Raw genomic sequence first — 13,076 nt, forward strand, 5'->3', positions numbered from 1 at the left:
GTTCAGTGTGCACTTTTATTCTACATACCGATGCATTCAACCACCTATTCTTCCATACATCTACGTATCCATCCATCCGCCACACATATCTACCTACTCATCCATCCATCCTAATGCCCTTTCCCCCCACCCCTCCGTCCAGACGTCCGCCAACCTCCTTAGCCACGCATTTTCGGCCATTCATCCATCCACTTGTTCTTTTACCTGCCCATTCATTCAAACATTCGCATTCAGCTGCAGAGGTACAGTCATTCATACTCTCGGGTAATCACAAGTGAGAGCCCACCCGATTACGCCCCCGCCCCGCCCCACCCCTCTGCGAGGTCTGCTAGTTCTCTTTGCTGCGTTTCCTCAAACGCCTGGGTGTGCGTTTTTTTCCTTGTTCTTCTTTTCTTCTCGTCCCGTTTTCTGATCAAACTCAGTAAATCAGTGACTGGAGTTGCGCGTGTTTACTCTGATCTCGCAGACAGCTGCTCGGGCCCTCTCGGAGGTGGCTCTGTTTCCTTGTCTGTTTACCGGTCACTATGGGCGACTCGCGGCGCCAGGTCCCCCCGTCCGTCTGGAACTTGGCCAGGGTCTGTTTTGGTTACATCACAGCCTCCTCGCTGCAGCGCTGCCTGATTTAAATGGTGACTTCACCAGCAGCAGCAGTGCTGGCCCCGGGAGGAGGGGGGGAGCGGGAGGGAGGGGAGGGGGGGCGGCGGGAGGGAGGGGGGGGGCAGGAGGGAGGGGAGGGGAGGGGTGGAGGAGAGAGAGCGCGGCGGAGAGGGCCGGGGCATTACCTCATGACTTGGACTGCAATCAAATGGGAAAGATGTGACTCACGGGGGCTAGTTACGCCTTGGCTCCGGTTCTACATGCACTCACTCCGGGGCTCTCACGTTGGGCACCTCACTAGCTGTGATGAGAAGACACGCCGAGCCGAGGTACGGGATGTGTGTGTGAGCGCCGGGGGGTTCTGTATGTATGTGTATGTGCATGCTGGCTGCAGGGGGAGGGGGATTTCTCTATGTGTGTGTGTGTGTGTGACTGTGTGTATGCGCGGCGGTGGGGGGGTCTGTATGTGTGTGTGAGTGCGTGTGTGTGCCTGCTTCCAAGGAGCCATGGGAGACAGGAAGCGCGCGCGACCTGATCCCAATTCGGAAAGTTGCGCGTTCACATCACTTGTCTCCTGTCTCCCTTGACCCCTTGAAAGCAGAAACGATCACAATAGGTTTCTCTGCGACGATCGCTTCGCGATCGATTGCAGAGCAAAACCTAAAAAGGATCTAGATCCGACCCCAGTTGTTACAGGCCCATTTCATTAATTGATAACACCCTTAAAATATTGGGGAGAGTTTTATTTAACAAGATCAGGGTATGGGCAGAGGATGGAAACATACTGAATAAATGCCAGCTGGGGTTTTGAAGCCATTTAGGCACAGTGGAACAGTGTCTGAACCGTAATCTTATAATAGGGAAGTATACCATCGCTCAACACAGTCCACTTTACCTGGCATTTATGGACCTCTCGTCCGCCTTTGATTTTGTCAACAGATCAAGACTTTGGCAACACCTCCTGGATTATGGTCTAGATAAAGATTTGGTGTACTTTTTAGCTTACCTGCATAGAGATTTAAAAGCCCGAGTAAGGATTTGCATGGACGGAACAGTGTCAGGTGACATAGCGGTCGGTAGAGGTGTTAGACAAGGATGCGTTCTCGCTCCACTTTTATTTATTTTATACATTAATGAACTCCATAATGTCTTGTCTAACCAAACCCCCGACGTCCCCAAAATTAACGGCACTAAATTGCCCGCCTTACTATATGCAGATGATGCTGTTTTAATGGGTCGTACACCAAACGCCTTGAGAATTTTAGTCAGGGGATTTGCAGATTTTATGTATAGTTTGGATCTCTGTACCAATTTAAAAAAATCTTTTTTAATGTGTTGTGGCCCTAATAAACGTCCCATTAACAGGATTACTTTGGATCAAGACTCTCTGTTATGCACTCGCACTTTTCCCTATCTGGGCATACAATTTACGCATAATGGCTCTTGGACCCCACATCTGGCCTATGGTTAGTCTAAGTTCCTAAGAGCTATAAACTCGGTACTGAACCTCCGTAAACCAAAAAGAATAGAGGTGGTACTGTCATTACTTAAAATCTACAGGACACAATGTGTACCAATTATGACCTATGGGGCTGAAATTTGGGGATACACAAACTTGAAAAATTTACAGGTTGAGGAAAATAGATTTAGCAGAAGGCTCTTGGGAATACCAATCTCATCGTCCACTTTTGTAAGCCATAATGAGCTAAAACTGTCTTATTTGGAGGACTATATCAGGTCTCGCCCTGTCCTGTTTTGGTTAAAGGTTTGGAAAAACCCTGAAGCCTCTCTGACCAGGGAAATTTTGGCCGACTGCCTAAAATGCGACCAGGGCATTAGAATTCCCTGGCTGGCCCAAGTACGGGCGAGTTTGACTGCTGTTAACTTCAAGCACATCTTTGATAACCCCAACGAATTAGATGGGATTGATGGGAAGATCATCCATAAAATGTTATATAAATATTATGGGGAAGCTAGATATAATCAGGAATCAGCCAAAGTCTCTGTTAAACAGTATATCTCAATGAAAGGTGATGATGAACCCACTTCGTGTTTACCTGTTAGTTATCTCCTAAAAGATATTACACGCTGGGAGCGTAGTCTTCTTTTCCGATTAAGATCAGGATCTATACAATATTTGCTGTGCTTCCCTATAGGCTACCAACACAATATTGAGAACTTGGCCTGTCCACGTGGGAACCCAGGGAAACAATCCATACTACATTTTTTGTTCTTTTGCTCCTTTTATCAAAAATATAGTATGCACTTGCTGATACCGTTTTTTAGAGCTAAGGGCATAAAGGATTTTAAAGTAGCTTATAAAACTATTTTCCAGCGTAAAGACGATGACATTATATACCGTGTGTGCACTTGTTTGAAAAAGGCTATCCGCTCTCGTTCCTCTATGAATTGATGTCTGCCAGACTAGGTTGTGTTATATGCATTTAGAGGTTTTTGCATTCTTTGTATTTTGCACCATTGCACAGCCGCACCTTAATTAATGTTGCAAATTGCAACTTATATGAGCTTAGTAATCTGCTCTTTTAGCTGTTGCTATGGGAAACTTTGCATTTTATTTTAACGTTACTTCAAACAGCAACTCTGCACTTTTGCACTTCTTGCACTTTACTCGATGCTGTTAATTGTAATCCATATGAGCTCTAGTAACCTGCTCCTTTAGCCGCCGCTATGGGACATTTTGCATTCTGTACCTTTTTGCTGCTACCTCAAATGGGATCCTTGCACTTTGGCACTTTACTTGATGCTGCTATATAGTATTATATCTGAGATTTAGTGACTTCATGGGAAATAATGCATTTTGCACATTGCCATTCCAGTATTGCTGCTGTCGTTAATGAAATGGAAAACCTAACAATGTTTTATCTTGATTTTAATGCAGATTTTTATTACTAATAATGATGGACCATGTACATGATTGTGTGTGTATAGTTGTACTTTTATGGATAATGAAATATCCGAATAAAGATTATTGACTTGACTTGACTACTCGACCCGCATCAGAGTCCATAGTTTTTTTTGGCACCTCAGAAAGGAACCAGCCATATGAAAACCGCTCTTGGCACTGCTCGAATCGGAACAGCCCAGCTCACACTACCCATTCAGGTGACTTGTGAACCGAAACACAAGCAACCCACACCAGGTTAAGACTCTTTGGGCTGCGTCACTACAGCTTGATTCCAGTGCAACAGTGAATGCGGGACCCACGCCTGGGCATGCCCGTCGCACTGAGAATGCTGCACTAACGAATACAAACAAGTTGTGTAATGATCATGTATAATGATTCTCTGCATTAGAGAATCTTGAATTTTTTATGATTTGTGTTTCATAGTAACAATTTTCTATCATATGGTAATATATTTAAAAACATACACATGTGTAAATATTTCAATAAAAATTTAACATTCTTTAAGTGTACCTCTTATTGGAAACCTGAACGTATAAATAAAGCTGAATACCTACCCAATTTCACAGCGCGATTGGCCACGCTAAACATCTGCATTGTGATTGAGAAGTCTTCCAGAGTGTTCATAAAGCGACAGAAGCTCTTGAATTCTTCCAAACTGATACCCTAAAACACAAACACATTTGACTCCAGAGTTAGAGAACAGCTTTAAAAATTCAATCTTTGGTTTTAAAATAAATAATAAATCTGTTTAATTCTGTGGGTATGAAAAGCAGAGACAAAATTAAGGATATGTCTCATTACTAGGCTACCATGTTTTAAGTTTAGACCTATAAATACATTATAAAACCACACTGAAAGGGAAACAGCCCATATCAGTGTAAACATATAAGCACTGATAAACACCTGCGCAACCAGATACTAAAGAACAAGTTACTTACCTTCGGTAACAATATATCTGTATGAGACATATGTTAGTTATAGATTCCTTACCTTAGAATTACCCCAAGTATTTCCTGAAGGGATAACATCCGAAATGAAAGTTTCTTTAGATACTTGTTGAGGGAACAAAGGTCTAGAATTGGACGCTATTCCCCGGATTTCTTCTTTATTAGAAAGAACCGTGAATAGAATCCTGTTCCTCTCTGCCCTTGAGGGACTTTTTCGATCGCTCCTTTTAGCAACATCAAATTTATCTGGGAAAACAACTTCTTCAGATGTGCTGGAAGAAGGCCTTTTGGAGGGAAATTAGGAGGAAACTTTTCGAATTCGAGAGCATGGCCCCTGGCTACGATGTCTAGGACCCATCTGTCCAAAGTTATTGAGGACCAATTTGAATAAAATGTTGAGATTCTTCCTCCAACTTTTACATGGGACTGCGGCAGTAGTGGTGGCAGGTGATGATACTCATTGCCTTTTATTGGAATCCTTTCCGCGGTAGGAAGGTTTCTTCTTATTCTGGGAATAGGATGTGTTGCGCTGGCCATAAGATTGGTAACGTTGCGATTGATAGCGCTTATTCCCTTGATAAGATCTGGCCGTCGACGATGAAGCCGTCGACGACGAGATCTTCTTGGTCTTGGTCGTCGACGGTGCGCCGACGATAGGAGTTGATGTCGTTTCTTTCGTCGACGATATTGGTTTCACTGAGACGTAGACCAGCGTCGACAGGGATGATGCCGACGACATGATCATTTCAGGTTTAGGTGATGAAAGTTACCGTCGATGTGGAAGTTGCGTCGACAGAGATCTTCGTCGACGAAGGGGTCGTCGACGACGGGGTCTTCTTCTGAGGAAGAATCTTCTCAGAAGTTGGTTTAGGAGGCAACACCTTGACCGATCTTCTCGGGGGCGTGGAAGGCAAAGGTTTGCTCTCGACAGAAGGAGTAGCATTAGAAGTGGAAGGCCTCTCTGACCCCTTAGAAAGTTGCTGTTTCTTCACAACCTTGGCCCCAAGAAAAGATAAAACCTACTCAGCAGCACTCTTCATAGAGGCCACAGATGACCCAGAGGCAATACTGCCTACCACAGAAACTGGAATGTCCTGGTCCTTAGGCTTCTGTAGCCACAGAAGTAAGCGGCCCTCTCTGTCCCTGAGGGTCTATTGAGGGAAGGTCCTGCATATCTTGCAGTCCTTCACTTGATGATCCGGATACAGGTAGTAGATGCATTTCTTGTGGGGATCTTCTGAGAAAAGCCGGAGCTTACTGCAAGATTCACAAGGCCTGAATAATGATTTTTTAGAGGAAGACATCCTAAAAGAAAGAAATCCGAAGAAACTTGAGAAGAACTGAGCAGAGCTCAGGGAGACTCCCTTCACACGACGTGCAGTAGAAAATCTGAGGGCCTGAGTCTCTGAGGAGAACTTTCTGGTGGGTGCTGTCGCCTGATTGGCAGCAGTTTGGGCTATGTATAATGACTATGATACTCATGCATGTGGAACTTTTTTTCTTGATAGCTTGGGCTACTTTACTTCCTGGTTTCTTGTTATTACCAAGGTGTTTGGTTGTTATAGGCATATTTATTGCTTTTTTATATACCGTGGGACTCCCACTCCGACGACGGGGAATTATTCTGGCATGTAAATCTATGAAAGACACCCCAATACTGGAGAATCTGTTCAACCTCTTGCAAGGGATGCTACCCAGCTCTCCAACAAGACTAGCACAGTCAGATGACACTTACCCAGAGGTAATGGGGAGTTAGATCACCCTACAGGGATTTGGCAGATTCACTCCCTCTCTTGGCACACTAGGTTAGGAAGTGCTAAGTAGGAGTACAATATATTACAGTACTTGTATGCAAGCATATATTCTCTGTAATAAGGAAAATGGTTGAACTATTTATATTTTTATAATTCTCGTAATGCTAATCACATTATTCTGTTTCCTTCTATTGATTATTGCAGCACAAGTATTTTACTCAAGAATCACAATGCTTCAATAAATATTGAAACGTTTTACTGTGTATTTCCTATGCATCTCTTTGGGTATGCATAAGTAACTAATGAGAAAGGGTTCTAGATCTGTTATCACAACTTCCTTGGGGAGTTAGGGTTGTCATGTTCTGAGGTTGCACATTTATTTGTTCCCTTGTCAGGTTAGGGGTACAGAAAGTGCACTGTGAGTTAGCAGGACTACAGCCAACATATCCGGATGGTGTCTGTGGAATCAGTCTTGCACAGTTCTGATGGTTATGTTGTCCAACAAACGCACAGTTTTACTTGGGAAAGTATAAGCCACCCGTCAGTACTAAAGATGGTCCCTAAAGGCTGCAGCACGTATTATACCACGCTAAGGGAGCCCCATAAAATTGCATGCAGGCTGCCATTGCAGTCTGAGTGATATGGTGCAAACCATGTGTGAAATACGACATGGCATGCTCACTGTGTGACAAGCCAAAGTCACAGCATATAATATATGTAAGTCACCCCTACAGCAGGCCTTTTAACCCTAAGACCGGGAGCATTATATCACATGTGAGGACATATCTGCATGAGCAGCTATGCCCCTGTGCTACGAAGTTCAATTACTAGATGGTACAAGTAAACAGGGAAGCCATCTTAATTATTTTTAGTGGGCACTGGTTATTACGAGTTCCCCAGCTACATGATGACTTTATTGAAACATATCGTGTTTGGTATCAAACACCTTGTCTTAATAAATCGAGACTGCTACCAGTACTAGATTAGGACATGCACCCAGAGGACACCTTAGAGGAGCCCCCTGAAAAACCTACCAGTATCTTGTGGGCTGGCTGACTGGTATCATCCAGCCTGCCACCACAGACAAGTTTCAGACTTACGGCAGGTAAGAGCCCATGCTGTCTGAGGTTAGAAACAATGCCTGCTCTGGAAAAAGGTGTTCACACTCCTTCAGCAGCATGGCTAGTGATTTAGCATATCAGGACAAGGGGCTTCAAAGCCCCTGCCACCGTTGATATGCGACTATGGCTTCCCCCAGACTTTGAAGATGCCACCCGCTGCCCTGAGGCCCATTTGACACCAGGTCAGGTGGGAAATTAGCTATGCAAGTAGGCGTATTGCACCTCCAGGCTAGTCACACCCCTACAGTGGGTTACCTGATGTGCTCCATGAAAGATGGGTTCCACCTTCTTATTTTTTGGTGAAATTATGAACTCTGGGACAGGGTTATGGCCACTCCCAACAGGAAGTGGTGATATAGGAGGAGTAGTGATCTCAGTGGTAAATAGCCCATTGGCTACTACCCTTCACTCCCCTTAATGCCACCAAATGTAGTATTTCGGTGGCCCCCTGACACCAGGAACTCAGATTTGTCTGTCTGAAAGAAGAAGAAGGACAAAGAGGAGCCAAATACATGAGAGCTGTGAACCAACATCTAACTTGACGCAAAACCCTGCTTTCCAGACAATCACCGGCACTGACCCATCCAGACTCTTGGAGGTCACCCCAGCACTACATCAACCCAGCAACATCTCCCTTGAAGTGGAGGATGCACTTCCCTACACCAGAAGGCACTAACCACATCTGTCTGGTACCGAGGGAGCAGCACTACAAAAAGGCGTTTTTGTTGCTCCAGGAGTTCAGATCTGTTTCTGTGCCAAGTTTGGAGACACCAGGACCCCCAGGAGCCACCCAGCACCAATACCCAAGGTACCAGAGCCAGTTGCAAGCACAAAGTCTTGCTTGTGTTCAGTAGGAACACCAACACCGCCAAAACTTACCTGCAAGTCGAGGGACTTCAAGAGAAGCCAGTTCGCACCGAGAGTGACCCTGCTGTGTTTCTTTTCCCACTTCTGCAGGTATCCCAAGAACCGTGACAGCATCTAATTTACCGACCACCAGACTAAAATGCCTCTGTACCAGAGCTCCTCAACCAGGGCTCAAGTAAACCGAAGGTGTCTCAAATTATATAAACATTTGTGTTATATTTCTAAATTGGTCTTGTGTTTCTTCTTGAGTCTGTGTCTTATTTACTGACTCGGTGTGTATAAACAAATGCTTAAGACTACCCTCTGATAAGTTAAACTGCTCGTCCACACTACCACAAAGAGCGTTTTTGGGGTTAATTTAAGCCCTGTAAGCCAATAAGGGTCATCTGGACTTTACACAGTGTACCTAATTTTTGTACACTACATAAAAAACAAGCTTCCTACATTGGTGGATCAGCGGTGGAGTACAAGACTTTGTATGTGCTGATACCACTTGGCTAATAGCTGATTCCAAGAAGAAGTCCACAACTGACTTTAGTCAAAAATATTTTTGCAAATGTTTTAGATTTTTTAAAGTTTTCTAATATCAACTGTAAGGGCCTTGTGTTAAGTCCCCCAGTTCTTGGTATTAGAAACTTAAAAAGAGTGCTAGTTAGATAGGCTTTAAAAGTCGGTTTAGATTTTTTTGTCAATCTTCTAAAAAGGTCCCACCCTTACTAGAAAGGACTTCCACAGGGGAGAGGATTCCGGAACTCGAACTGACCCCTTAACTGCAGCTGAAAAAACAGCAGTTAAGGGTCCTCTGTAAAACCTATAACATTAAAACTGGCTCACATCCTACAAAGATCAGGCTCCAAGAGCTCTTGGCACAGTATGATTTAGCCAATGCAACAGAAGACACTGACAATCCTGAAGGACAGGATTTGGGCAGTGAACATGAGGATGATCCTCCTGAATTAACTTTAGAGGGTGATCTAGTACCTACACAAATCTACCTAAAAACCTGTACCCGGAGTTCCTTCCTCTAATGAGGGTAGGTCCACTGGGTCAAAACAAGGGTGTGCTGGAAAGGCCCAAGAAGGGGATGACCAAAAGAAAGGGATTGCTAAACCCCCCAAAGGGAAAGATGGGCGACATAAAGGGTAAAAAACCCAAAGAGTCTTCTAAAGGCCCCCAAAAACCTATTCAGGAGGGTGGGCCCAGAGACAATTCCCAATCAAAGGGTGGGTACCAGGGTAAAAACTGGGATCCCAAAGAAGATTGGTGTTTCACCTGTAAGCAGAATGGGCACCGAACTAGTGGCTCTTCCTGTCCCAAAAGGGATTCCACCAATGCAGCATTCTCAGGGCTTGTGAGTCTCCAGATAGGATTCTTGGTGTGCCTTCGCCAAGTCACAGAGCACACTGAAGCTACTTTAGTCTCTGAAGGGGGGTAGATACAGCTTTCCTGGCTGTCTGGCCCAGTCATCTGGAGAAGTAAAGACAAAAGCCACATATAAATGGAGTTGGAGTAGATGCACTGGGAGATACAGGGGCAAGTGTCACCATGGTGACTGAAAACCTGATATCTCCAGAACAGTACATAGCTGGACAAACGTATCCAGTTATCAAAGCTGATAACATTCTTAAGGTTCTTCCTATGGCTGGAATAATGGCCCAACCCTCCAAGAGAAAAGGTAAGAAGTCTGGAAAAACATCTCCTGAGACACAATCTCAGGTCCCCCCCTCCCGGAAGAAGACCTGTCAGCCCTTGGGGGAACAGAGCTCCAGGAACTTGGGCTTTACACAGCAGAGCTCCTGGGCCCAGAGTGACACTCAAGGAAAGATCTCTGCCAGGGGCAGAAGATATGTCCCACTCTTGGGAGCCTGAGACAGCAAGCTGCTGACCAGGGAAAGGGAGATGTCAGTGGCTCCTACAGAACCTATTGAGAGGAGGGACTCCTGTATACTGAGGCCTGAGACCCCAATATTGGTACCCCTAGGTGAGTGGTAGAGCCTACGCAGTACAGAGTTTTCTTACTCTCTCTAGCACATGACATCCCCCTAGTTGGGCATCTTCGCCAGACAAAGACTTGGAGTAGGTTAGTTACCCACTCCGACAGGCCAGGTATGCCCCAGAAAGTAAAGGAGTTTTGCAGCTACTGGGTTACCCGTCAAGCACAGTGGCAAGACCCAGTCAAGCACAGTGGAAAGACTAGTAGCAAATCAAAGTCCCCCCTAATTCCACTACCAGTGGTTGGGATTCCCTTTGAGAGGATGGGGAATTATACTGTTGCCCCACTTAACTCCCCTCCGGAAACAGATTCATACTGATGGTGGTGGAACATGCCACCAGGTATCCTGAAGCAATTCCACTTAGGACTGTCACTGCTACTGCAGTTTCTTTACTAGAGTGGGCTTTCCTAAGGAGGTGGTGTCAGACAAAGGGAGTAACTTCAAGTCAGGCTACCTAAAAGCCACGTGGGCTGAGCTTGGGGAGAGGTATAAATTTACCACCCCGTATCACCCAAAAACCAATAGTCTGGTTGAGAGATTCAACAAGGCAATGAAAGGTTTGATCATGGGACTCCCTGAAAAACTCAGAATGGGATGGGATGTCTTACTGCCATGCCGGAGTTTTGCTTACAGAGAGGTGCCACAGAAGGAAAGGGCTTTAGTCCCTTTGAGCTTCTGTTTGGCCATCCTGTGAGGGGTCAACTAAATCTAGAAAGGGAAGGCGGGGGGAAACCTAGCAAAGAAACTAAACTGGACATAGTAGACTATGTGATTGGTCTTTGTTCCAGGATGGCTGAGTACATGAAGAAAGCCAATAAAAACCTTGAGGGAAGCCAAGAGATCCAGAAGCAATTGTTTGACCAAAAGGCTGCGCTGGTGGAGTTCAAACCAGGGCAGAAGTTATGGGTTTTGGAGCCTGTGGCACCTAGGTCCCTCCAGGATAAATGGAGTGGTCCCTATCCCATCCTAGAAAGGAAAGGGGAGGTCACCTACTTTGCAAACCTTGGCACTTCTAGGAACCCTCACAGGGTCATCCATGTTAACCGCCTTAAACTCTTTCAAGAAAGGGCTGATGTGACTATGCTCATGGTGACTGATGAGGATCAGGAAGAAGAGAGTGAACCTCTCCCTGACCACCTCTCCAACAATCCTCAAAATGAGTGTGTGGAGGGAGCTGTCTTCTCATACAATCTCACTCTTCGATAGCAGACTGACTACAGGCAAGTCATAATGCAGTATGCTGGTCTCTTTTCTATGACCCCTGGTCAGACAACCTAGTGTACACTTGATGTGGAGCCTACCTAGCAAAAATAAAATCTACAGGCAGTCTGACAAAGTTAAAGAAAGCATGAGAGCTGAAGTCAGCAAGATGCTAGAATTAGGGGTGCTTGAACTCTGAGGGTCCCTGGGCCAGCCCAGTGGTCTTAGTCCCAAAACCTCATTCCAAGGGATAAAAACCAGAGGTGAGGTTTTGTGTGGACTACAGGCGCCTCAATGATGTCACTAAGAAAGATGTACACCCTATTCCAAGCGCATAGTCTGGTTAGGGGCAACCAAATTTCTCAGTACTTTCGAGTTGACATCAGGGTACTTGTAGATTGGGCTGAGCCTAGGAGCAAAAGAGAGGTTCGCATTCTCCAACCCAGATGGGCATTACCTGATTATTGTGATACCCTTTGGTTTAAAGAATGCTTCTGTCCCCTCCAAAGTCTGGTGAACAAAGTCCAGGCTGGGCTGGGGTCTTTTAGTGCAGCATATCTTGATGAGATTGCTGTCTAAGGCTTCACTTGGCAGGATCACCTGATTTACCCTGGGAATGTCCTTGTGGGTCTGCAACATGCAGGACTCAATATCAAGGCAAGCAAGTGTCAGATAGGGAAGGGTTCTGTTGTATACTTGGGCCACCTTGTAGGTGGAGGCCATGTTCAACTTTGCAGCCCAAGATCCAGACCATTCTAGACTGGGTAGCTCCAACCACTCAGACTCAAGTCAGGGCATTCCTTCGCTTGACTGAGTATTACAGGAAGTTTGTGAAAGGGGTATGGTACTATTATGGCACCCCTCACAGAATTGACCTTCAAGAAACAACCCAAGAAAGTAAACTGGACAGTAAGCTGTCGAAAGGCTTTTGACACTCTGAAGGAAGCAATGTGCTCAGGACACATTCTAAAAGCTCCAGATTATACAAAAGATGTTAATTGTGCAGATTGATGCCTCTGAGCATCAGATAGGGTTAGTTCTATCCCAGACCAACGACGATGGCAGGGACCAGCCTGTTAATTTTATTAGCAGGAGGTTACTCCCCAGAGAACAGTGTTGTAATGTTATGTTAAAATTCTTGTAAAGTGCATGGTTTCCCAAAGCAACGGGGCATCCCAGTGCTAAAACCTGCAGAGAAGAAAGCCTTTGCTGTGGTTTGAACATTGAAGAAGCTGAGACCCTACCTGTTAGGGACTCCTTTCCTTATTCAAACTGGCCAAAGGTCTCTAAGATGGCTGATGCAAATGAAGGGTGAAAATTCAAAACTGTTGAGATGGTCCATCTCCCTTCTGGGTATGGACTTTACAGTGGAACACAGAGTTGGGAATGACTATGCCAATGCAAATGGCTTTTACAGGTTTTTCCACTTTAACAATGAAGACTCTCTTGGGTAACTTACTAAAGAAGTGGAAAGGTCTTAAAAAAGAGAAAGGCTGAAGAATGGCCCACAATTTTACAATGGTATGAGGAAGTCAACAAATGCAAACATGAATCCCAAGTCCCTGGTAGAAACTGGAATACCAAGTAAGCTGGGGGTGCACCTGCGGATGCATCTGGAAAGGGACAGTGCAAGCAGAACTGCCAGCGGATGGAGCACTAGGAGGTAACAC

The 13,076-nt window shown here is 45.2% G+C and overlaps 1 protein-coding gene across 1 annotated transcript in view; it reads right to left on the bottom strand.

Annotated features, from left to right (window-relative positions):
* Nucleotides 1-13,076, bottom strand: part of MICU2 (mitochondrial calcium uptake 2) — a 1,429,299-nt gene that overhangs the window by 44,836 nt on the left and 1,371,387 nt on the right. The window contains exon 10 of the mRNA XM_078657090.1: nt 4,078-4,186. Coding sequence (XP_078513216.1) covers nt 4,078-4,186 — 109 coding nt within the window. The remainder of the gene's footprint in view (nt 1-4,077; nt 4,187-13,076) is intronic.

The sequence above is a fragment of the Lissotriton helveticus genome, chromosome 8 (genome assembly GCF_964261635.1).
Source record: "Lissotriton helveticus chromosome 8, aLisHel1.1, whole genome shotgun sequence".
In the NCBI taxonomy this organism is placed as follows: Eukaryota; Metazoa; Chordata; class Amphibia; order Caudata; family Salamandridae; genus Lissotriton; species Lissotriton helveticus.